At 49.6% G+C, this 25,742-nt stretch overlaps 1 protein-coding gene across 2 annotated transcripts in view; it reads right to left on the minus strand.

The window, feature by feature from the left end:
* Positions 1 to 22,702, minus strand: part of KAZN (kazrin, periplakin interacting protein) — a 79,682-nt gene extending 56,980 nt beyond the window's left edge. The window contains exon 1 of one of the 2 annotated variants that reach the window (XM_065650030.1): positions 22,635 to 22,702. In XM_065650030.1, the coding sequence (XP_065506102.1) occupies positions 22,635 to 22,662 (28 nt within the window). In that variant the 5' untranslated portion in view covers positions 22,663 to 22,702. Of the gene's footprint in view, positions 1 to 5,447; positions 5,549 to 22,634 lie in introns of those variants that run through there. The other variant, XM_065650031.1, reaches the window with a different exon arrangement.
* Positions 22,703 to 25,742: the final 3,040 nt, after the last annotated feature.

Consider the following 25,742-nt stretch of genomic DNA (forward strand, 5'->3'; position numbering starts at 1 on the left):
ACGCAACCACCCGACAACAATCAGGCAATCAGTCATTATGCGTCTGTTACTCAAAGCCCCGGAGCTGGCACAACACCCACGTCTGGAGCCACATCAACCCATACGATGACAAATATTGCTGAATGTTTCCTGCCTCAAAACCAGCCAGGCTCAGCAATTTCAAACCTGGCAATGGAAAAGCATAAATTTACCTGGGCCTGTAGTTTCACAGCAATAGCCGTATTACATTAAAACCAAACAAACAAAAGGTTTCTACAATGGAGAGACTGTTCCTCGCTTCAAACAGGAACATAAGAAATAATGTACGTGCAACAATACACCAATTGACTTGGCGTTTCACGCGCGCGGTCCTGCACAGATGAAGGACAAGTGCTATGGGCTGAATGGGCTCCATTCAGTACAGCTAATTAGCTGTATAAGCATATGCAAGATCGGGACCTAAATTTGTTCTGCGTCTCCTGGGACACTGATAACTCCTTTTTCTTCTTGTCGTGCAATGTCGATAGATAGCGCAAGTCTAAGGCAACGCTATAACCTCTGGCTGTCACACGGCATTTCTGTTGCAAAGACGTTAAGGTCGGGAAACAGCAGCTCAGGTGAAAGAAGAGTCTTGTCCGCGATGTTATCACAGGTTATTGTCAGAGTTGGGAGCAGGACTCATCTCTCCTGAGCTGCCACAAACCGATGCAAATACCCAGCCGTGCATAACACCACCGAAATATTTGCTGTGAAGAGACAGCGCGACGTTCAGATAACGGATCTGATTATCAGAAGCTGCATCCAGCGAGACGAGGCTCTAATTTCACTCATCTAAAACAAATATTGCTGCAACCGAGGATGAAGTCTCTTATTACAGGCTTGATCCCGTGACTTTTAGTTGCGCCGCGGAGCTCTGGCACAATTTTCTCCTCTGGCTGATCCCTTCGTGGCGGAGACGAAGAAGGGGAATGCGGCGTGTAGCACTAGAGAAAATTAAACTTGCACCAAAATATGGGTGACCACCACTAGATCCCTCTGAAATGTGGCTTTTGCACAGGACAGAGGTGGACACGGAGGTCTTCTGATAAAGCTGCCCATGTCTTGCAAAAAACCAGCCCCAGCCACGGCTGCTGGCTTCTTACCCCAGCCAGAGCACAAAGCAGACATCCCAAGGGAATAAAATTAACCTGGCGACTGAATAACATCCCTGACCCACCTAAGGAGAGCACCTTGGATCGAGCGGTGTTTGCAAAGAGCTCTGCAGGTCCTCGCGCGCACAAGGGAAGGAAACGACCGACAGGGTCTCGATCCCATCCCGGCTGGAATCGCTGGCAAAGCTCCCATGGGCTGCGGGAACGCGGCTCCAGGGGTGCAGAGCTGGGGAAAACGGGCTACAAGGGCTCAGCCCCCCTTCCCACACCAGCCAAAACCCCAAATCCAAGAGGTTTTAAAGAAACTGATGTCCAGTTCAGGTCTCTCCTACGAGATTTGTCCCATTCCTAAGTACTTTGGCTGATACTTATTAAAGGAAAAAGAAACACGACTGAAACATGCAGTAACCGGACTAAGTTCTTGCTACATTTTATTCCTTCCTTAATCTAAACGTATAGTCATAAGAGTAAGATATTTGCTATAAGGAAATGAGCTGTCAAGTGATTTACGGTCTCGCTCTGTCTCAACAGCTCCAAGTCTTCTCCAAGACCTATTTTTAGCAAGCTGTAAATTGGAGGCAATAAGGGACAGGGTGGGAGCCGGGAGTTGAGAACTGTATAAAGCAAATTCGTGTACTCGTCCGTTATCCTAATGCACCTATAACTGCCGTGTCGAGGTACCGTATGGACAATCATGGTCAACGTTAGATTGTCTTTACTGCTTCAAGTTGCATTCTTGCATGATATCAGCCTGTGCAGCCACCGATTCCAGGTTGATTGGTTGGGGTTTTTTGGGTTTTGTTTGTTTTATTAAGGGCCAAAACAGCTCATTGCCAATACGTACAAGGAACCCCCATGGCGTATGGATGCTACGCAAGACCAAAATCAGCTGGAATAAGCAGAGGCTTTTTTCCAAGAAAGCTCAAATAGAAACCTACACCTTCTACCAATTTCTCTTTCAATCATCTAGCTCCCCATCGACTATCAACTCCAATAGAAGCAGTTGCCTTATTCACATTTTATTGGTTATTCCAGCCAAAATTATTTTAATAATTCCCCTCAACAAGCACTAAGGCCCTATATTGCAGAAGCTTTTCTTTCCAGCATCTTCACTTGCAAATGATTACAATAATTATTCTAACTCCCATATAGCACTTTCTATACAAGAGCTTTAACAATGGAAAGTTATTACCGGAGCTTTAACAATAGAAAGTTATTACCAGCGTCCTTATTTGTGAGAACAAGGCGCAGAAAGATCAAATGAATTGCTGAAGATCATTCGGCGACTCGCTGGCAACGCCAGGAACAGAATTGTAATGTCCTGACCCTCCGTCCAGCCCCGATCTGGACAAGCAAAAGAAAAATCATCCTTGAAGCACGTATAAAAAGGGAGGGGTTTGTTTTAAAAAGTGCTGAAAATGAGCTTTTTTCAAAAGGAGCGGTGGTGGCAAACGTCCTTATCGGGTTACGTCAAGTCTGATAAAATTCTGAAAGAGATTAAATGACGCTACTGATTCCTGCATAGTGGGGAAATGGATAGAGATAGATAAAGATAGACAACTCTTTCCTCTCCCTCGTTTCTCATCTTCCCTTTGGTTTTTTTTGGCCCCTGAACTCTCAAAAGCGACATGTCCAAAACCACCAGTGAATTTTGACCATCTTGGCCAACGCGATTTGCTCAGAAGCACCAAACGTACACTAAGTCTCCGTGAAGCTCTCCCCTCTCAGAAGTATTTCATGAGACAATTTATTTAGGAGAAAGAACAGACCTCAATCAGCAGAAGGACCACGGAGAAACAGAATATTTATACAAAGCCACATCCTGACACCATACACGATGAAATCCTCCGAGGTGACTATTAAGGAGATTGCCCAGCGGAAAGGAAATTCAGCAAACCAGATTATCTCTAACAGGCTTATCCACTGGAAAAAATCATCAGAGCAGCGATGTGATAGTTTTGAAAGACAATGAATGAAAGGTAGGGGAGAGGAGAGATTGTAACAGGGTGACAAAGAGCGAGAATCCATAAAACACAGATTGTCACGGCCGGTGAGATGTAAGGACATTACGCCGCCCATCGTATGGCTGGGAGAGGAAAGAGGCGTCAAGATGTTCACAGCGCCTTGTGTCTATGGCTTTGCCGGGGCATTACGGCTTTTATCTTTTTTAATACAGTAAGAAGAACTCCCCTGTTAGTTCGGTTGACAGCCGTGAACTGGATCAAAAGAGCGTTTCCAGCAGCAACAATGAACTCTTCCTTGCAGCCGCGTCCACAGCTACGTCCCACAGCAGAAGAACAGTCTTCTCCAACCTGAGATCCCACATGTTTAAATCGACAGCAAACCTCCAACAAACTAAAAATCGGTGAAGGAATAAAGCTCATGGGATGGTCTTGGACTGGAAACTATGAGAGACAGTTAAACTCTTCCCACTGCTGCAGAGTTCCTGGAGGAAACAACCCCTTGAGCTGGACCATGACGGCTCTATGCTCTACGTTGTATCGTTGCTGAGCTAACAGGGCTTTTTCTTACGGGATAATTCTGTTATTTCCAACCCAGACTCCTCTTAAATCTCTGACCTTAAGCCAGAGCTCAACAGCAGCCAAGACACGCAGCCCTAAATCTTTACGTCCCCCTCCCTTGCCTCAAATGTACCAGTACCCCGTGTGCTCCTCAGCAGGGGAATTGGGTGGAATAATCAAGAAAAAAAAAAAATCCCAATGTGGAAAGGCTGAGAGGTCCAGGCATGGGAAGATGTCCCTGCCATTAGCTCTGGCCGCAGATGGGACAAGCAGGGACAGACAGATTAAGGGATTTGCCTGAGCTAATGACATGGACATCTTTCCAGTGACTTCACTAGGCGTTGGACCAAATTCCTGTACAAAGAGCTGCACTCAAGAGCTATCAAGGAGCTTAAGTCATTAGCATTTTCTAAGTACTTTTAGATCCTTGAATGAAAGGGACTATCAAAGTGCAAAGTAATTTTATTAATGATAACAGTCTAAGAGAGGCAAGTTGGATCCTTCGGTCTAAAGCCTTATGGTACAAATGGTTTTGTAACACGAAGGCACCACGAAGTCCTAAGAGATATTAAAGCTTCCTTTCAAAGACCAGACGCTAGTTTTCAACGATTCCCTTTAACTCAACAAAAGTTCTGACGGTAATTTTCACATTTCCATGCAGCAGCGTCGACCCAAAGCCACTTAGGGAAAGCGAGAGGATGAAAAACTTCTTGCAGCCGCTGGTGTCGGCAGAGTCGACGTGCCTGGTATGGTCGTGTCAGGACGCCGACCGCAGGCGACCCGCACAGCCCCAGATTCCTCCCGTCGTCCTGGGAAGCAGAAAATAAAGCTATCACGGGCTTCGTGCATGCCATCCTCCAAAATTATACAGAGGAACGGCACCCGGGCAGCGCCAGAGGACAGAAGGCAAGAAGCCTGGCATGACCACAGGCTGGCCTTGCGCTCGGTTATTTTCCTTCTTCAAAATCAAATCTCAAGCCTATAAAAACACTGGCAGCAGGCGCCGGAAGACGCAGAGTGTACTCTTGTATCGTTTCACTGGTGGAATAGACTTCATCCTGTTTCCTCTGGCCCCAGATCAAGCAAGACTCTTCACAGGAATTTTCCATTATCCTGTGGCAAACACACCAGGGCAATCCGGCCGCTTAACCGACTTACACTCTGACCTCCCCCCTTCAGCGGCGGCGAGATCGTGCATAAAGCACAAGCTATTTCTTGCACAACGCCCCGATTCCAACGCCGCGGAACGGGGGCTGGAAATCCCGGGCTGCGTTACAGGACCACGACGGGGTGATGGAGATGACACCGGTCTTCTCTGCTCCACCTCTGCCCGCCTCGCAGACCCTCCTGTCCCCCATTCCCAGTTGCTGAGCCCCTAATTTATTTCCCCAGCCCAACAGACTCAAAACCAGGGGGAGCATGGAAAGCCTCAGCATCACTCCTCTGCTTCTGCTTTGGTAAATGCTTTTCTTTCACTGCTTTTACTCTTGTCTGTGAACTCATCTCCAAAGCCCATACAACCGTCCCACCATCGCTCACAGCTGGATCTCCATGTGAAAGACACAGCGAGTGCCAAATTTACCCCGAGTAAGTCAAGGGAGAACATCCCAATGACTTCACCTCCCGTCCTCAGGCTCTGCAAACCCGCCAACACCTTTGCGGATACATCAGAGACCACCGATTAACACAGGTGCCCTCGAACCACCAAGGATCAGGAAGCCCCTTCGCATCGCGGGGCGGTGCGAGCGGTTTGCCCAAGGCGTGTTCACGGCGCCGATGAACGTGCAGCGCTTACCCCGGCTTTCCCTACGCCGCAGTTATTTGCTCAAGAAAAATGTTCGGCATCTCCTCATCCCTGCTCATTTCCGATGTGGTTTCTCCTCTCCCCGAGGTCACAGGCAGTGACAGGCGTCCCCGAGGCTTATTTGTGTTTGGAGCCATCTGCTAAAGCAGGGAGGGTTGAAACAGCCTACAATAAAAACGAGCCACTGAAGAGCACTGTGGTTTCCTTGGTAGGGGTGACCAAGTGCCAAAAAAATTTGTTTTACTCCCTTCCTCCCGGAGATCTGGTCTTGAATAGTGTGATGGCTCAGCTCCAACTACATAATCTCTTTTAGCAGCATGGCTCATATCATCTTGGAGAAGGCAGAAGGCTGCAACCCCAAAACCACGTGCTTAATTACGCTGCAGCGTATCAACTGTTCCACTTGGTCTGGTTTGCAGGGGACGGGGAATGCCAGGATGTCTCACCCCGCTGATATCTGCGCTTGAGTCCTAACAGCCTGCGAGTCCCCGCTCCCCGCCCTCGGCCACCACACCCTTCATTAAGCAGTCTGCGAATGAATTTTAAAAAGCCTTAATCCTGCAAACAGCTTCTGCATCACCAATCGAGCACAGCTCCGCTGTCGGCATCGCACGAAGGGGAGAGGAGAAACCAGCCCCCAGCGTGGGGGCCGGTGCACAAAGCCCACATTGTCCTGCCCTGCAATTAAAAGAAAAAAAAAAAAAGAAAAAAAAAAGAAAAAAAAAGAGAAAGGCCAAGGCTTTCTAATTGTGAAGGGGCAAAGCTTTTCTAGCGCGTATCCAGCAAACGGCAGGTTCGTGCACTGCAACGTGCAAGATGTTGCTTGCGCAGCCCAAAACCTCATTTGGGGTAAGGACCCTCATGGTGCCTGATGCTGCACATGCAAACAGAGATGCTGCTGCTCAGGGAGTTGCAATTTCAATATACCAGCCCCAGCTCACACTCGCTGGGCATTTAACGTAATGAGTTTTACAGGGGAAATGAGATCCGGAGCTTTTCAAAGCCTCTTTGCAATTTGTCAGCACCTTCCTCCCACTGTAAGGGATGAAGTTGTCGGGAATGCTGTGAAACAAGTGCCACATCACCTCTTTGAAACAAAAATATCAAGGGACCACATCACGTCTTCAAATATTAATCTGTACTTACCAACTAATCAGCACTGACAAAAATAACTCATCTAATTATCAGAACACTAGCACTTAAATAATGAATTATATGCCTTATTAGAAAGTATAATAGATCAGAGGACGTGAAGCAATTGCAATTAGTAAAACAAGAAACGCTGGAAAACAAAAAAACCCCAACTCTACAAGTGTGATCTGAAGTGTATAAATTTATCTTCCAAAATAGTGGCTCACCTCTTCTGACACACCAAATGGCAGGAAGGCTTGAAGCCCACTGCAATTCGATGAATACGATTCACCTTAAAATTGATAAATATTCCCTGCAAGGAATATTTGCGCTGCTCTCTCCCCAACCCCCAGCCCATCTCTCCTGCCCACAAATCCCTTTGACATGCAAAAAACCCCCCCTATTGATTGCAAAACATTTTAAAAATAAAAGAACTCCAATGCACTGGGTGTCTTTGAGATGGCATAATAGGACCTGAGCAATGGTAACTGATCTTTAAAATAACATCCTTCTTCCGACCAAGAGGAAAGATAGTGAGCTAGGGAAATTCCTCTTCATTTTAAAACTGCCTTTTAATAACCTGAGTGCTATTCGTGTGGATTGGGCGGTTATGACAAGGATAAATTAACTCAGTGTCCAAAATGGAATTTATTTAGCCCAGCCCCAAATAATTAATAACATTCCTTGCAAACAGGTCCTCAGGTTCCTCCCTCCGACAACCGGCACCAAGTTTGATGTTGGATGAAGAGGCTTTTGGTTAAAATTCCCCTTGTGCTCGACACACCATAACTCACTGCCGGGTTTGCTGCATTTTTCTCTCCGTACAATCCACAGGTACTTTTACTAAAATAAAGCACCTTTGGTTTCTTTAATGAGCTGAATAGGCCAGTTCTAGCCTACTCCACCTTTAAAAAAAGAGGCTTGCCCCCCAAAAAACAACGTGTTAATGCTTTTGCGCAAAAATATTTTCTGTGTGAGCTCACTTTTAGGGGAGAGTTTCAGCTGGAGACAATTAGGGAAGGTCAGGAATCCAACCCAAAAAGCGGAGGGGAGGATTTAGCTTGGAGCGTGGGGCTGTACACACCAAATCCATGGAACTGCCTGGGCACTCTGTGTCTCATGTAGGAACATTTGTTTGTGTAGATCCTCCAAGAGAAACCAGTCAGCCTCAACTTCAACTTTTGCATCATGCTAGAAAACAAGTATTTTTCAATCCAAACTAAAAGAGTACATCCTCTCGCCTACTTGCGGCTCAGGCTATACACAATGTGCACTAATGCATGGGAACGAGAGAAAACGACTGGAAATGAAGTTAAGTACAACCCAAGGTGAAGCCAAGTTGTTTGTTTTCATTGCTAAAACCCACAGAAAAGAAATGCAAAACATGAGACAGCCCAAAGCCAACGGTGAAAATCACATTCAGGCAGAGGATTTTCCGAGGGTAAATGTTTGTTTTCATCCCAGTGCACTTAGGTCAGCTTGAATTTATGTTAATACCATCAACGGAGCAGCGCCAAAGCACTCACACTTGACAACCTGTAGGTTGGTTTTTAAAACAAAATATTAATTTGTCCTCTTGGGCATGAATACCCAGCACTACTCCTCTCCCATTGCACCAGTATACACCAGTATAAGCCCGCAATACCTACAGCAACACTGATTTTGGCCACAATCGGTGGAGACTGCAGACAGCCCAACACTTTCATTTATTCTAAGCACCATCTTCTCACCAAATCTCCATTCTTCACATTTTTGTCTGCTATTGTGAGCGCAGTAGCGTTCCCGTGCCCGTCTCTCACGTCACTCCGGTCTCTCCATGCTAAATCTCTGTCCTGCCTGGTGCTCACAACACCAAGTTAATCATCGGTTGTGAATTTAATTAATGTGTTGTTTCTCCCTTCAACCAGATCATTGATAGAGTTGATAAATCAAACGTGCCATTGTACTCGGTAACACTGGATTTGTGACATTCCCCAGAGGACTGGGACATGTAGATCGAGGGATGAAATTCATTGAGACATAAATACAGCATCCTCATCGGTGGCAGTCGGATGTGATCACACTCCGGTGATGGGAGCATTATGTAAGGGAACATCGTGCTCTGGCCTGCTCGACAGAAATGCCGCAAGACCAATCCAGAAACACATAAAAACTGGCTGGCAATTCATTTCGTACATCACTTCTCGTTCCCCTTTCATTTGCGCTGCCAGATCAGTAACATTTACTTTTGTTTCGCTCAGCCAGAAACCGATCCTGACGGGGCAGTATTTTTATTTATTTTAAATGGAGGATGGAGACTCAAAATGGGGAATTCTCCATTTGTCATCTTCGAGACCATTAGGGGTTTTTGCCCTCCCCTTATGACAATGAAGCCGATCCCTCGTCCACGCTGGTGCTTTCCCATCACCCCCCATGTGCACCACAACCCCTGGGCTGAGCAAAACCGTCGGGAGGTTGCGATGGAAACTGAAGACCAAAGCAACATATAGAGCCAGCACCAACTTTGGACCAGCCTGGCTAAAGCAGCCCCACAACCGCCAGGCTTAGACCCTGGGTGTCCACCGCAGACGTCCAGCACCGCAATATCCGCAGTCTCACCACCCATCGGCACAGTCAACCAGATCCCAGCTACTCGGTGCGTCAGGTTTTGCACGGCCACTGGCCAGAAAGGAGGCATCAGAAATCATCTTATAAAAAACCCCAAACAACATAACGCAACGACGGCAAAAAACCCCTTGTCCGTGTGCAATCTTGTGGCTCAGCATCTCTTTCTGCTTTTCCTTCAGGTTTGTGCTGAGCAGCCTGGCTGGTTGACAGAACTTCCCACCGCTTGGAGCAGCGGCAATGCAGAAAAGCTCCCATGGTGAACAGGTTTCAATGATGGAAGGGGCAAGGCAAAGCGCGAAGAGGCACGGCTCTGAAGCCAGAGCCATCTTCATGTGGAGGACCAATCCAAAACCACAAGGGTCCTGGATGTGCGTCCTGACCTTGAAAGACCCGAGAAGATCTCAGTGGACGCTCTGAGACACCAAGACTTGACCGAGATGCCTCCCCAGGTGGGTCACGGAGATGCGTTGGGCAACAAGTAGTGCTGGGAACACCCCTGAGGAACCAACTCCGCTTACGGGCACCTCCAGACGTCATTTGACGCAAGCACGACAGCCTTTACCAAACGCAACCCATAATTAAGCTGAAGCGGTGCCTCAGTAGCCAAGGTGATGCTATGGGTGGGATCATCTCACCTGCTGCCCCGCCATTCATCTCCTGCTGGGACGTCTGAAATATCTGGGAAGAAATTCCCTCTGGAGGTACCGACAACCAGCCCGGACAAGACCTGGACCTGTCGGAGGGCTCAGCTCGGGCGTGACGAGTCTCGGCGCGGGAGCCCGGCCAAGGTTCAAGTGCTTCGCAATTAACTTTCACAACAAACCAAAGCCTCAAGAGCTTTTCATCTCCAAATAAGTAGGAGATGTGGGTCCACGCCAGGGTTTTTGTGCCCTCGTTTATCGGCGCTGATGAAGACCTCGCTGCTTTTTGCCTGTTTGCGAGCGCGTCCGTGCAGTTAGCTGCCTTCGTTTCCGTAGCAGGCTAACGAAGAAAGGCCCGGCGTAGCTGTGCAACAGGTTAAAACACGGGGAACATTTGCTTAGCAGTTCAACCTCATGCAAATAAGCTTAAAGGAAACGCTGAAGAGCAAAGAGAAAAATTCCAGCACAGGTACAACCCACAGCAGAAATCTCCTGGTCGTGCTGCTGTTCTTCACCATAAAAATAAATTAAAAATATTTTTTAAAAATATGTATATATAAAACATTATTTCATCAGAAAGTAGCTAATCTTCTCTGCTAGTCATCATTTGTAAGAGGTGAAATAACTAACAAAGCAAGTTGGTGCTTGCCTGAATAAACAGGCAGGAAGAACCTCCCGTGTGCAGATCCCAGCCGGGCAGGATAACACCCCGGCAGCGGCTCCTCATTAGGATCCTTTGTACGGCGCTCGGCACCCGGACAGACACCGTCCTCGTGTTCACGGAGTTCAGCGCCCAACCAGCCCCTCGTCGTGATAATACTTTTAATAACACCAGGAACGACAACTCGCCTGGGAATACCCCAACTTTCCTGCGCATCCCTCGTCCGTCGGTGTGAAACGGAGATGCCCGCTGCAGCGCGCACACACACACGCTGTTTGTGGCTTTACCCGGCAAAGTTTTGGCTCAAATTCAGAAAGAACTGGCTCTATCTCGCCCAGGACAATATTTACTCAGCTCGAGCGTGAGCGCACTGATAAAATACAGTGTTTTGCGTAGCACTCGTGTTAGGATTTATGGGATCTGTTCTGTTCTGGACAGGCTCCTGGAACTCCCTTGATATCAATGGGAGCCGTGCCGGCGTTCAGAGGCACAAATGGACTTTTTGGTGCTGTGTACATACTGAAAAGGGCCCCGGTCCCATACCTGCAAAAGCCAAAGGGCGAGGGGCTGGGTTACAGGTGGGCAGTTGACATCCTCCTGGATTTAATTCAAGCCTCAGCCGTAGCATCTCCGGTACCCTACACCTCTCTCCACCCTTGTTCCCTAATAGAATGGAATAAAGGCAAATCTTTGTGCTTTTATTCAAAGTTCTAATTCAAAGTTCTGTGTTATTTTTCCTTACCTTTTTTTTTACCCCTTTTCAACAGAACAAACAACAAAAACTTTTTGGTCGTGTTAATTACCAACTTAATACTGCTCTCCTAACAACACACACACAGATTTACGATGAGATCAGAGCAGCTCTGCTAAGCAGGGATAAACCTAGTATACTATAGAGGGTTATACTTTTTTATTAGTCTTTCTTGTTGGTCTAATTAATGGTATTACCCTCTGAACTGTGCGCACACACTTAGAGAAATTCAAGATATGCTGAAAACATGCCCCAGAGGAACCAGAGTATGTTTAATAAGTTCCTACAAGTTATCTCCAGCACTAGGTGCATTCATGCCATCCACTTGTAGCCAGCAATACCAACTCGCCTTCTTACTCAAGACACTTGGTTTGATAAGTGTCTTTGACCATCAATACAAAAAATGGCATAAATAAAATCATCTTCAAAGCACCACTCCAGTTTTTCCACTTCCCCTCTCCTCACCAGATTGTCACAAAGACATCGACACACATTTGCTGATTCGAGCCCAAGAAAGATGCAAAACGTCACTGCAAGATAACCTTGTGCTTGCATTGGCAGTAACGACCAAAAATGAATTAGCAAATGAGAGCTACTTCACAAAAACTGTTAGTTAAGCAAAATATCCCCCCAATTTGGAGTCTTTATGTACAGCTGCAACTAAAAGGAACCGGAATAAATCACAGCAAGTCTTCAAGGCTCAGATAATTTTCCTTTTTGAAGAGAACCCAAAAGCTCAGCTGCTCCCAGCTCGGGATACACTGGGGGATCCAACACCGGCATTTTTGAAGGTATCTGGGTACGGAGCACCCAGCCTGAGATGACACTGGACATGAGCTCCTGCGGCAGGTCATCCGCCAACCCAACGGCCAAAGCTCCTTATTATGCACATCCTGACCAAGGGGCAGGTCCCTGCAACCACACAGGCACCAAAATACCTCCCCAGGCCTTTCGGCCCCCTGGGCTTGGCTCGGGCTGTGACAAAGAACCGGGTCAGGTCACCCACATTGTCACAGAGCTGGTGACCATCTCTGGAAGGCACCGAGGTGGGGAAAAGACCCTTGAAAATTAGGGGAGATGAACGTTAGGAGCTGCACTAAGTGCCACGAGACCAAGAACCAGCGGTATAATCACATTAATAAAGGCCCTGAAAAAGGCTTCAGCCCTGCAGTTCTAGACGCGAACGCCGCTCCCGAAGGCGCCCACAAAGGGCCTCTCGCTAATGAGCATTTACTTGATTTCTCCCTGTGCAAACGTGACCGTGCAAAGCCAGGTTTGACAAAACCTCGTGCTGAGGTCAAAGGTGTGCGTGCTGCCATCGCGCTATCGACAGGCTGTCACCGCCACACCAGCCGGCTCCGCTCGTTTGATATTATCTGATCGTTTCATGCTGCCGACGAGCGGAGTTCACCCGTTATCTGCATACGGGATTTTAATCCTGCAGGGTGGTCAATACCACGTTATTGTTGGACTAATTAACAGGCAGAGCTCTCGTTGCTTTTTTTATGCGTGCTACCCCCCACAAAGGAAAACATATATAGAATAATCACAACCATACACTGAGATTTAGCATCGGGTTATTTCCAGGAGCCACGGACTTTCTGAGGCGCATCAGTCCAACCCCGGCAGCGCAGGGAGCACTACAGTCCACAAACCACAACAGCATCAAATAAACCTCAGCCCAAGGTAATATGGTTCCATTTAAATGAAAAAAAGAAAAGAATCCTTAAGGAACCTACAAGGTACTCAAAGCTATTTAGTAAAGTGCTTTCCATTAATCTTGCCATACATGTAATGCTGAATCAAAGATGTTCTGCCGCTGCAGAGCAAATGTGCCCATCAGAGGAATTATGCCCCAAATCAAACTGGTCCCTAATGAATGCACTCGGAAAGCGCAGTGATAGGCAGGGTGTGGAAGATGTGTTAAATGAGATCATTTACCAAAATACCCTGGAAATGATGCATGTCCAAGGAGGAACAGCACATCAAAAGGTTCTCTGCAAAGGTGGCGAAAATGCAAAGTGCCTTCTGAAAATGCAAAGTGCTTTCCGAAGCTTTGCTCTGCCTGAAAGCAACAATAAACTGTACTCGGTGCCGCACGCGGAGCAACCCGGGCAGCTGCGGGTGACCTTTCCGGGCGCCACACGCTTTGTCCCGGGGACAACGGCCACTGCAGACCTTTACACAACCCCAGCAAAACTTTCACAGCTTGCAAGCAAATCCTGGGAGCTCAAGTCACAGAGCTGCCCCAAAGCCACTCAGTGACACGGGTACAAGAACATCGGCAAGGAGAGCGAGGTGGCAGCTCGGAACCCCTGCTCCAGCATTCCCCGTTAACCCCTTTCGCTCCCTCCGAGGACGGCACGTTCAGCAGCTCCTACACCAGGCAGGGGACGTCCCCAGGAGATGCTGGGGACCCACTCGTGTCCCTTTCGTCCCCACCACCGCCTCTCCCAGCAGCTCAACAACCCACCAAAAGCATCACGTTCAAAAGCATCACATCCCCGGGGCTTTGCAAGAATCCACTCCCATGCCAACACTCAACAACTGCCCATGTACCTCATCATTAATAAAGCCTGAAGCGTTTCTGCTTATATTACAACACACTGCTCCAAAATACGCCTTCGTGGCACTAAATACAGCCCTTTGCATTAAATAGGTGGCCCTTCTACTGTTTCTCAGACCCACGCCACGGGGAGCTTTTTCTTTTGATGGGTTTTCCCACAGGAGCTGCACAGCTTCAGCCCCACCAGCTCCTGCTGCTTTTCGTGGAAATTCAGTAATTCCCTTAAACCGGCCGCTCGCCTCAAAATGTCAGGTTTGGACCCCTCTGTACCACAAACAGAAACCCTTCAGGAAACCAGAGCTCATTTGAGCAAAACCCTGCATGGCTTTAAAACAAGCTCTGTTCCCAAGGATGACAACAATGATCTCAGCAGATTCAATCACAGGATTCAAATGCATGGGGAGCGCGCGGTGTCTCCACCTTTCGTGGTTCCCCCTCTCCTGCCTGAGCCATCACTTTGGTGGGAAAGAAATAATGACAAATTTGGGCAAAGCCATTTAACAACTCCAGATACATTATGTGGGATATGAAAGTTCAAGGAATTAACGTTAAGAATCTGCAGGTGGATAAAATAACAGGTTTTGCCCGAGTAGATAATGCAATAATTGATAGACATAAAAGCAAATAATTGGGTGTATTTAAGGCTATGAAAAGCAATGCTGAACACACAGAGAGATGGAATATTTTGCTGTTGCAGGATGAAGAATATTTTCTGAATGTGCACTCAATGACACTGTCCAGCTCTAACAGAGCGTTCCATGCCCAACGAATCACCCAGGGCTGGGCTCTCCTCTTCCTCGCGCCCTCAAACAGGAGTCGTCCCAGCACGGCACCAAGCGGAAAACTGGTCCCCAAGGTCTTCTCCAGCAACATCCTTGTGCCCAGATCTCCGGCAACAGGCTGTGATGGTCATGCCAAAAAATGCCATGCCCTCCTGGCTTTCACAGAGGGCAGCCGCTGTTCAAAACGCAGCTGCCTTGGGAGATTTTTCCTACTGAAAAATCTCAGTATAGTCCAGTAAAACCTTTACAGCAGCCCTTTAGGTTTCTTCTAAGATGTTCTTTTTCCCCTCCTGCAACTTAAGAGAGCGTCTAGACCATCTAAATCTAGACATCAAAGGTAAGTTCCTCTGATCTGTTCCTCAAATCAATTTGCTTTGCTTTCCACCCCTAATGCAGCACATCTCCCTGGAAAACAGGCAAACGCTTCCTGTGCTTGTGCGCCTGCAGCAAATTTCGACCTGCAAGAGTATCTTACAGCAATCAGAAATATCCTGGAAAAAAAAAAAAAAAATCCCACTTGATGATGGGAGGGCAGACTGCTCAAACCAGCCCGAGCACCAAGAGCACAATCTTACAAAGACCTTTAAACACATCCCGAAAGGGTACGGAACGCTCCTGTGCGCCCCTAAACCACGACACACCAAACTGAGCATTTTAGGACATTCCGCTGCTAAAAGGGAGCAATTAGGACAATTAGCCAGCTGCACGAATACAGTGCTGACCTTGTGTCATCTTCCCTGCCAAAAACTACTTCTCCACAGCAACGCCAGCTCGCCGGGTTTGATTGCTGTTGCAAAAACGAGTCACAGGAAAACCTGACGACAGGCATCAGCACGGCATTGCGCTCACCTGCTTTCTTTACATCCCACACGTATCCACACCAAACACTGTTTTTTTTTTCACCCCAACGTGGGCTATTTTCTGCAGCAAGGAGATGTAACTCCCTGCTGAGGGAGGACACGCTCTCACGAGAGAGGAGGCGATGGAGAGGTTTGGGATTCTCCTTCAGATTGCCACCCAGCGCAGCAGGACAACAAAGCAGAGATTGTAGAGGAGCGGAGCGCGTCCCCGGGGGCAGCTGCAGCAAAGGCTGTGACACAGCAGCTCCCCATCAGGTAACCCCAAAGGTTCAGCTCTCACACACAGCCTGTAAAACCTGTGAAATTTTAATTTAGAGGGAGAAGTGCCAAGAAAAGATCCGAGGCAGAACAACCCTGTCAGGACTGAGGAGGGTGAGAAATAGATTTATGGATGCCCTCAGAAGAGATGCTGCTTCCAAAAAAAAAAAAAAAAATAGTTTGTGGAAGCAGCAAAAGACACAGGCGAGTTTCCAAGACCGGGATGCAGCCCAGGCCTGGACCGCGCCGCAGCAGAGCATCACTCAGCCCCTTTTCCTTCTTCAACGATGAGGCTGATCCTCTCCCAAGCCCTGAGCCTCCCGGGTGCCCAAAGTAGATCCGTGATGCCTTTACCACAGCACCACGGTCCCCTCGTCTTTCCATGGGCATCTTCGCTCCTTTCCCATCATCCGAATGATCCAAAAGCAAAGTCTAGCCGTGGTGCTGCATGCACTTAAAATCTGCGGCTGACCACACATCCACAAAACAAAGCTCAAGAGCTTTTTCCACTTCTCAAGGCAAATGCAGCCCTGCCTGCTGCAGCCCTCACGCCTCGCAGGTGTCAGAAACCCTAATGAAAAAAGCCCGTTTCCTATCAGGTGTTCCACGTAAAACTAGCGCTCTGCCACAGCTCATCTTCCACAGTAAGCAGCGGAGGTCTTTGCAATTTAGCAATTTTCAGACACATCACTTCATCAGGTAGGACAAAAAAAAACCCAAACAGAAACCTGCCCCCAAAGCCACCCATACCAGGTCTAGCTGGGAGCAGCCAGGCTGCACCAAGACCGCCAGCTCCGTCGCCACCCCGGCGGCTCCTCACACGGATCTGGGGCAGGGGAAGACTAACGAGATGAGAGAAATAAGCAATTTGTCAGACTACTGAAGCCGTGTAGCCAGAGCCCGGCTGAGGGCACTGGGGTATCAGGACGTCCCTGGGAGCTGCCACCTCCGCCCAGTGTCACACTCAATCACAATCAATACCTCTGCAAAGTTGTTCTTACCCGGCGATGCTTTGTCCTCCCACAAAGCGTCTGTTGTCTCAGGTGCCCTTGGTTCACAGCCCATCAGCATCACTGAACCTCAGGCTCTTAACCCAGGGGAGACACCCCCAAACCCACCAATTATTCCCCCTTAGGCCAGGAGTACACAAGGAAAACCTTGGAAGGAGCTTTTCAACTTTGCAACTTCTGCAAACAAACCGACTACGAAAAGGACTTTGGCCAACGCTTTCAAAAGCCGTTATTCCAAGTCTGTTCTGGTGGGACAGCCCAGACCTGCTGCTTCTTTTTCTTTTAAAAAGGCTAAACCCATCCCACGTCCTGCTAACACAGCGCACATCTCCAAACTTCAAAATAAGCATTTGTCCAGCTTGAGGTCTCCAGACCTGTTGCTCCCCCAAAATCCATCTCAACATCTGGCAGCATCAGCCATAAAGACTCAGGCAAAATTTTCCGGCAAGAGAAAGCAGGAACAGATTGCAAAGCTGGTGGCGAGCAAGGAGCGAGTCCCTGAGCCCTCAGCATCCCACGGGTGAGGATGCCGCCTGACAAACGCGGTCTCTGGTTGACCGATTCCCCAGGGTTTCACGCGGAGACGGAGCCGCAACCCGGCTCCGCGCGCCGCACCACGAGCACAGCGGTTCCGCGAGCTGCTGCGTCAGTACCGAAGGCTCTTACCTCACGCTGTCAACAAGAAATAATGAGAATTGAATTTTAATAAGCTGGAGACCGAAGCACAGCTATATATCGTGCTAGCGGCTAATTTATAAGGATGCGCATCGGTCCTGTTTGGTGCAAGGAGAGGAGCAGGGGCCGCTCAAGGAAAGACATTTGCCCTCAAAGGCTGCACAAGGAGCCTCCCCGGCTGCAAAGCCTCTTCTGGCAGCTCAGACAGTTTCATATCAAGGATGCAGATGTTTCTGCATCACCTGGCCCCAGTGCCAGAGAGCACAGAGTTTGCTAGCATATCTGGAGTAATAAAGAATAACTAATGGAAGGAAAGCCTGTCCTTTTGGGGGACACCCAGCCTCACCAGTGATTATTTGATAAAGTGTCTGAATCCAACAGAGAAAATCACCCTTAACTGTCCCTGAGTTTAAGACTAGGACCTGTTTATTCCTCCTTCTCCCCATCTGCATGTCTAACACTAAACGTCTTCATGGTTATGCTACAAACCGGGGAGTCAAACCCCCTGGATTCCGTTGTCCTTCAACTTCTGAGTTTACTTGAGTTTACTCATCCCCAGGAGCTTCACTAAAACTCCCCTGGATGGGCCCTAAGGGAACAATAATCTAAATATTACGCTAAACATGCCAGATGAGGCTTTTGAATAGGAAAACTCCAGAAAGGATATTTTAAATTTCCATTTGCAAAGACTAAGATGTAATGGGGATCTGAAGTGCTGTCTGCAGCCAGCTCCTTGTGTCTACAAGAACCACGTGAACATCACTACACACAAATTTATTCCCCAGTGCACGCAATTGTTTCAGAGCATGAAACTAATTGCTCCCTCACCCCATGAACTATGCAGGACAGAGGTAAATAAAGTAGGAAATTATTAGAAAGAGTAATAGTACAGCAAGACCTTGATCTTGCGATAAGCTGGGTGCAAAAACGCTCCCGATACTCGACTGGACAGCAGTATCCATATTCCTCGGGTTCCTTTATGTTATCAGCTCTCAAGTTCTGGAAGAACAAATGGCAGGGGAGATTTCTGAAGGGATGAAAATGGTACATTTTCAACAGCCTGAGATGATTACTCGCAAAATAGCAACAGCACAGAGCCCAGAGGTAACTGATTGCCTCCTGGGTAAGAGTCCAAGTCTTTGCATTGTAGCTATGAAAGTGTACAGAGATCAAAAAGAAAAAGAGAAAACTCTATTTTAGGCTGTCACGAGCACAAAGGTCCTCCTGGCCCTTTGGCATCGCCGACTACCAAGACACGACTGAAATCTTTCTTATCTGCCCCAGATCAGTGCGCAGCAAGGAGGAGAAACCCTTTATTCCAGGAGCAGGGGGCAGCTCCTGTTCCCTTCCCAGCTGAATTTCGGCAGCGCCCGTGCAAACACCACCGTCCCCAGCCCCGCACAACGTGAGCCGGGACTCGGCGACCGCCCCGTGCCACCAACGCTCCGAAATAGGAAGCGAGACGAGCCAAATGCTGAGCCAGGTATTTATTAATAACACTTAGCTATTGATTGCGCTTTACATCTTCAAGCACTTTACCAACATTAATTAAGGTGTTTTCCATTTAATACCAGGAGGAGACTAAAGCAGAAACATGAGGCTAAACAGACCAACCGCCTGATTCAGGTGGCAAGTTCTTGCACCCCAGCTTTGCGTTTCCCCCCAGATATTGCTTTTATTCAAACCACTGAAAACACAAACGCAGATTCAGCAAAGCCAAAAGCCCAGAGGTGCACCCAGCGTGAACGGGGGCCACAGCTGAGCACAAAAGCTGCACCAGCGCTTGCTGCGACGCTCTGCTGCCAACCTGCATCCCCCCATCACCAGCATCCCGACCCGACCACAGGCACGCCTTTTGCTCGCAATTAATTCAACCAATATTAATTCGAACCAGAATTCAAACACGAGGGTGCTGACACACAGCTCTAATTGCTGCGCTAAGCGCCGGGGACACGCAGTATTGATTTCCCTCCAGGTTTAGACGGAGGCTGCAGCCAAACTACTTCTTCCAGCAAACTCGCCGTTTAAAACCGACTGTCAGGACTGAGAGGTTCGAATGATTAACACTCACGCTGAGGACTGTAACAATACACAAGTTTCATTCCTACCCACGTACGCACACCCACCATCCACTCCTGCTCTTGCACTTTGCTGAATTCTTCCACTTTTGTTTTAAATTACGTAAAACAGGCCCTTGAAGCACACCTCGCTGCTGGAAAAATAGAGCATTGCAGGGGAGAAAAGTCTCCATGTGCACAAAAGGGGCAGAGTTATTACCTGGAGCCGTCTCGAGCTGCACCATAATTATAGAAATAACACATTTCACCAAGTCAGCGTTAATTACTGCCTGAGCATAGCAGGGGGGACACATTTACCTCCTTTCGCGTGGCTTGGGACTGACCCGGAGCACCTGCCTGCAGCGCTGGGATCACCGAGCTCCTTCCCATGACAAACAAAGGGACCAGACGATTCTCCCACCTGCTTCTCCACCAGGACCCAAGCAGATCCTCACCACAAACCCGTCAGCCACCCCAGCACATCCCACATTTGCACCGGCAGGTAAGCAGCTGCCCGTCCAACTCACTCCTGCCTTCCTTTAACATACATCAAACAGCTCAGCAACCCTCCTACTTACAAGATGTGACAACAGAGCTATTCAGAGATACTTGTTTTCACCCCATCCTTCTGAACACCATCACAAAATCCTTGAGGAAAAATGTAAAGTTCACTACAGATACCTTAGGCCTGTCTATACAAACCCGGAGTGGTGTAGGAGAGCGTATTTATGGCAGTATGTAAACAATAGTAGCAAACTTAGGGAGGAAACTCAAAACAGAGAGCGAATCTAATCAGCAGGAGGCCAAGTACTCTCCCCTTTCTCCTCAATAAGCACGATGAACACAATGCTCTTCAGATGCAATTTTATACTTAACTGATCGGCTTCTGTTATAACACCAGTGGTATGTGGCTGCGTATGTCACATCTTAAGCAGCAGCCTCTTAAACTCACGAGGAATGAAAAAAACCTCACAGATCTACAGCTACAAGGCCAGAGAGTCACCCCTCGTAAGGGAAATGTCCTCTCTCCTACCCCTTAGACACCAGCACCCTGAGCCAAATTTGCCACCTTAAGGAGGGGGAGGATGTAGTGACTCCTCCAGCAACTTCAGCAGCTGCCCAAGGTACCACTCGTGCACCCCGACAACGGGACCGCTCCTCACCACTGGTCACAGGGACGCCACAACCCCCAACATATCACTTTTCACCCCAAAGTGCACGTAATTATAGTTATTAAGCAGAAGGGCACACCTTTTGGGGAACGGAGTGCATTTCTTCAGCACCATTACACTATGCCAATTCTGCTCCGGCACGCTGACAGTAAAGGAACCCAAAGAGGAGTTTTTGCATCACTCAACAGATTGGAAAACCTCCAAGGAAGGCAAACGAGAAACCCTGGCCCTTGGAGAACCACACGCACATCCCTCCCTTGCTGGGGTGTCCTGCAGGAACAAGGGCACTGCCCCTCTGCAAAAACACACGCTTCTCCCCAAAAGTCTCCTGGAGAAGAAACAAATCGCAGTATAGCCACAGAAATAGGTGTGTGCACCAGCAGCCACAGGATTTCACCTGTTTTTCTAGCTGGAAGGCTGCATTTCCACACGCTGATGCCCCTACAGTGCGTCACCAGCTGCGTTCCTGATGCCCCCGCTCCGGCGGGGATGATGAAGGCATCCTCCGTCTGCCCTCTCAGCAGATTTTTATAAAAGAAAGCACCTCGGTAACCTGGATGCGGACATGGTTTAGATACCAACAGGAACCTATACGTGTTACCCGACTGCACATGTAACTTTACTCCCCGCGTACCCGCAGCTCCCAGGAAGCTCTGCTGGGTCCAGCTCCTGCCGCCCAGCAAACCCACCTGATGATGGATTAACTTTGTTTAACAGCTGGAATTCACACACCACACCCCTGCTAACGAAAACAGCAGAATACAACAAGCTGGATGGAACAAATCCACAAATTAATCCCTGTAAATCAATTTGCATTAACGCCACGAACAAAATACCAGCAGTGAACCAGCAGCCGGCTGGGAGCAGCGGTGCCCACTGAGACCTACACCACCTCTGAAAAGCTACAGCTTAACCGAAATGCAACTGTGAAACAACGCCAAACCACCATACCAAGAGAGACCCACAGTCAATAAGGAACATGTAAATTAACAGCTGCTGCTGATTTTCTCACGCAGGTGTAAATTCAGTTCAGTTATTGGGAAAGGGGAGGGCTTGCGTGATTTCTGATCTGACACCAAGGCTGCTCCAGGGTGAGCTGTCATGCAAGCTTACAATTATTTAGTAAATATATATATATATTTGCATTTAAATGTTTTTAAAGTAACCGTGATAGCAGCACCGGTTTGATGAGCAGAAAGCAGCACATCTCAGCCAGATGAGAACCGGACCCCGTCAAGAGCGCTACAGAAACAATCCAGACCCCATTTGTTCACGCAAAACCAAGAGCACAAATCACTCCCCCCGCAGCCCGTTTTCCACGCTCGGCCTCCGCTGCTCCAGCTCCGAGGCCTGGTGACAACTTTTTAGGGGGTTAAAAGCGGCGGCGGGGGGGGGGGCGGTGTTAGGCATCGCGCAGGGGCCGCGCAAGCCAGATGTACCACAACACACGCTGGGCACTGGCTGCGCGGGGGCGGCTCCCTGCAGCCCCGCGCACACCGCGCTCTCCCGCTGCCGGGAAGCCGGTTCGCCCCCCCCCGGCCCCTCCCGGAGCGAGCGGAGCCCCGGGCCCGGCGGCAGCGGCAGCACGGGGAACATGGCTGCTTTGCCTGCCCAATTACGAAACCGGTTATGGGAGCCGGGGTACCGGGGAGAGCCGGCGTGCAGGGAACGGGCGAGTTCAGCAACGCGCTGGGGATGGCGGGGAGGGGGGAATCCTTCCTTGGGCTGGGGGGGTTGGAGCCGAAAAACACGGGAGAAGTAGCAGGGAATGAGCAGCTGCTCAACAGCAAAGGGGGATCCGCAACCGGCGGGTGGAGCCGCGTCCCGACGGGACAGACACACACACACACACCCCCACCCCGCTCCCCATTCCCCACCCCGCAACTAAAACACACAATGAAAAATCACAACAAATGGACGCGGTTTGGAGGCGGCGCCCGCGGAAGGACCCGAACCCCCCATTCCCTCACCCCGCCGTCGCGGGGGGGGGCGCGGAGCGGCACCCACCTTGCGCGCTGTGCGGGCCGTGCTCCATGGCCGGCTCGCTGCCCAGCTCGGCCAAGCGACGGCCGGTGGCCGCCAGCTCGGCCCGCAGCGCCGTCACCTCCTGCCCCGCCGCCTGCAGCGCCCCGTCGATGCGCAGCGCCAGCTGCTTGTTGTCGTCCATCATGTGCAGGATTTTGGCCTGGGGGAGGGAGGAAGAGGAGGAGAGAGGTGAGAGAGCGGGAGCGGCATGCGCCGCTGCTGGGGGGGGATGAAGGGGGAGGCGGGCAGGGGGCTGTGCCGGGAGAAGAGGCTGCCGGAGGGGGGAGCGGAGAGAGTGGGAGTGGGCTGGGAGAGGGGGCGGCGCGAAGGGGAGCGGGACTGGGCGAGGGGGTGCAAAGGGGGGGGCTGTGTAAGGGGGGGGCTGTGCGAGGGGGTGCTGTGCACTGGGGAGCTGTGCGAGAGGGGTGCAAAGGGGAGCGGGCTGTGCGAGGCGGGAGACTGCGCAAGGGGGTGCAAAGAGGCGGGGGGGGGGGGTGCAAAAGGGCGGCGGGGGGGTGTAAAGAGGGTGCAAAAGGGGGTGGGGTTGCCCAAGGGGGAGCTGTGCGAGGGGGGGAATACTGTGTGAGGGGGGTGCAAAAGAGACAGGGGCTGTGCAAAGGGTTCTATGCAAGTGGGGAGCAAAGGGGATGGAGCTGTACAAGGGGAAACAGGTTGGAGGGGCTGCTCTCTACCTGTTGCCCCCCCCGGCAGCCCGGGCAGGGTGAGCGCGGCTCGGGCACGCGTGGCGCTCAGCGGCGGAGGTGGGTCCCTCTTTGGGGGGTGCAGCCTTGCGGCAGCGCTGCATTAATAACGAGACCCCCCCCCCCCCTCACCCCCCCCGGCAAGTTCGGTGCAGCTGCGGTGAATGCTGCAGTGCCCGCGGCTGCCCTGCAAATGCCACTCATTAAGTGCTTTGCTGCTAATTAGGCTCAGGTTCTCTCCGCTCCGTGGCCATACCCAAAAGCTGCATGCAGCTTGCTAAGGTAAAATGGGCTCCAAAAATCCCCCTGAAAGGATTTTTTTGAGGGAAAGCGCAATCTCTGTATCCTGTAGCAATGGTTAATGTGAGAGCCCTTACGCTGGCAGCTCATGTGGCACGAACCCAGGGTGAAAAATCCAGAATTATTTGGTATCATCGCTGGCGACTGCTAGAGGGAGCGCTGCTGTTTCCCTGCGCCTCAGCGATGCCTTGGAGGGATGCACTTGTATGCTTGCCAGGGCCTGGGCTGCAGCGAGGCTGCGGTCCTGCACCCGGCAGCTGCATCCCCACCAAACCGTGATGCTGCAGAGCTGTGGTCCTGCGTCCAGCAGCTGCATCCCCACCAAACTGCGATGCTGTGGTCCTGCGCCCAGCAGCTGCATCCCCACCAAACCGCGATGCTGTGGTCCTGCGCCCAGCAGCTGCATCCCCACCAAACCGCGATGCTGTGGTCCTGCGTTCAGCAGCTGCATCCCCACCAAACTGCAATGCTGCGGTCCTGTGTCCAGCAGCTGCATCCCCACCAAACTGCAATGCTGTGGTCCTGCACTCAGCAGCTGCATCCCCACCAAACTGCAATGCTGTGGTCCTGCACTCAGCAGCTGCATCCCCACCAAACCGTGATGTTGCAGAGCTGTGGTCCTGTGCCCAGCAGCTGCATCCCCACCAAATCGCAATGCTGCTGCTCTGGAAACTGCTGCCTGCACAGCTGCACCTCCCCAAACCATCCCTGCTCCCCAAAACCACGGGCAGCAGCGCTGCCTGTTTTCACCTGAGCTGTGCGCACCTTGAAAAGTTAACAGAAAATCAGAACCCTTAAGGAAGGAGGGAGCAACAACCTTGCTCGTGTCTCAAATTTGCTAAAGCCTCCAATATTTGCCTAAACCCAGCTGAACAAGCTGAGGATTTGAGGCATTTCCTTGAACTTGAACTTCAGGGTGCTCCTTTTCTGCGTCGCCGCTGGCGTTGCAGAGACCTTAGCCAAAATTCGGTAAAAACGTTAGAAAAGTGCTTCCCTTCTCAGAGAACTGCCCGGATGAGTCTGGGAGAGGCTTGAGATGAGCTAAAGCAGAATCGCGTCAGTGTCCCGCGCTGTGACGGTCCCCGGGGAGCGCTGGGATGTTGCTCTGCAGAAGCAGAGGGGTTTGGGATGCAGCATCCCCAGGCAGCGTTCAGGAACAGAAATCAGGTAAATGTCATGTTGGTCCACTGAAAAACAACATTAAGATGGGCCTGCGTCCCCCAAAACCTCAGACCTGATCTGAATCGTGTATCAAGCCGGCTGTCCAAGAGCCAAAAGGATCGAGTCCTTGTCGAGTATCATCTAGGCCTTGTAATCTGGAAAAGGATTTTGTAAAACAAAGAAAATCTAGTGTTGAGATAAATGGTGCAGTGGCTTTTTCAAGGGAAAGTTATTTTTAACTGAGAGTTTCCAGCGGTGTTTGCAACCAAACCAGCAGCGCTAGGCCAGGGCACTTGGAATATGGGTGGAACGGGCTCTTTTCCTTAATGAATTCCCAAAGGGCAGCCAAACAACCCACAAGGAGAAGAAATGCAATGTTTCAAATTCTTTCTTCGTCATCTATGCAACCCTCCCCGCACAAGATAAAATTCTTTAAGTATATATAGAAACTGAATTCTAATCAAGATAAATGCCCGGTGTCACGCCTGATTTACATGAGTATTTGCTGCAAACTGTGCTTGCAAATGAGAGAATTATGTATGTAACCGGATAACCTGAATGTGCAATCGCGGTAGCGTATATGCAAAACTTAGTCATTGCACTTGAATAAAACGTAAGCTTCAGCAGAAAGGAACTCAGCTCTAAAGTGCAGGCACATTATTTTTATCATAAAAAAAATCAGGTTAAAACTGATTTGAGCCTTCCAAGAACACATTCAGCTGCTGAAGCAAAGTCCAAATTATGGTTCTTACTCAATCTAACCTTAATAATAGACTAGTTGAGTTGCTGTACCGGCAGCACTGGAATCTTTTTAATTTACCGATGCAAGAGAATTTCTACATTAGCAAGTGTGCTATTTAAAAAATATATTTCTTAAAGTTGGCTGTGGACTCATCCGTAAATTAATAACCTCGCTTAAAAAAAAAAA

Source organism: Caloenas nicobarica, chromosome 22, assembly GCF_036013445.1.
Source record: "Caloenas nicobarica isolate bCalNic1 chromosome 22, bCalNic1.hap1, whole genome shotgun sequence".
NCBI classification, from domain to species: Eukaryota; Metazoa; Chordata; class Aves; order Columbiformes; family Columbidae; genus Caloenas; species Caloenas nicobarica.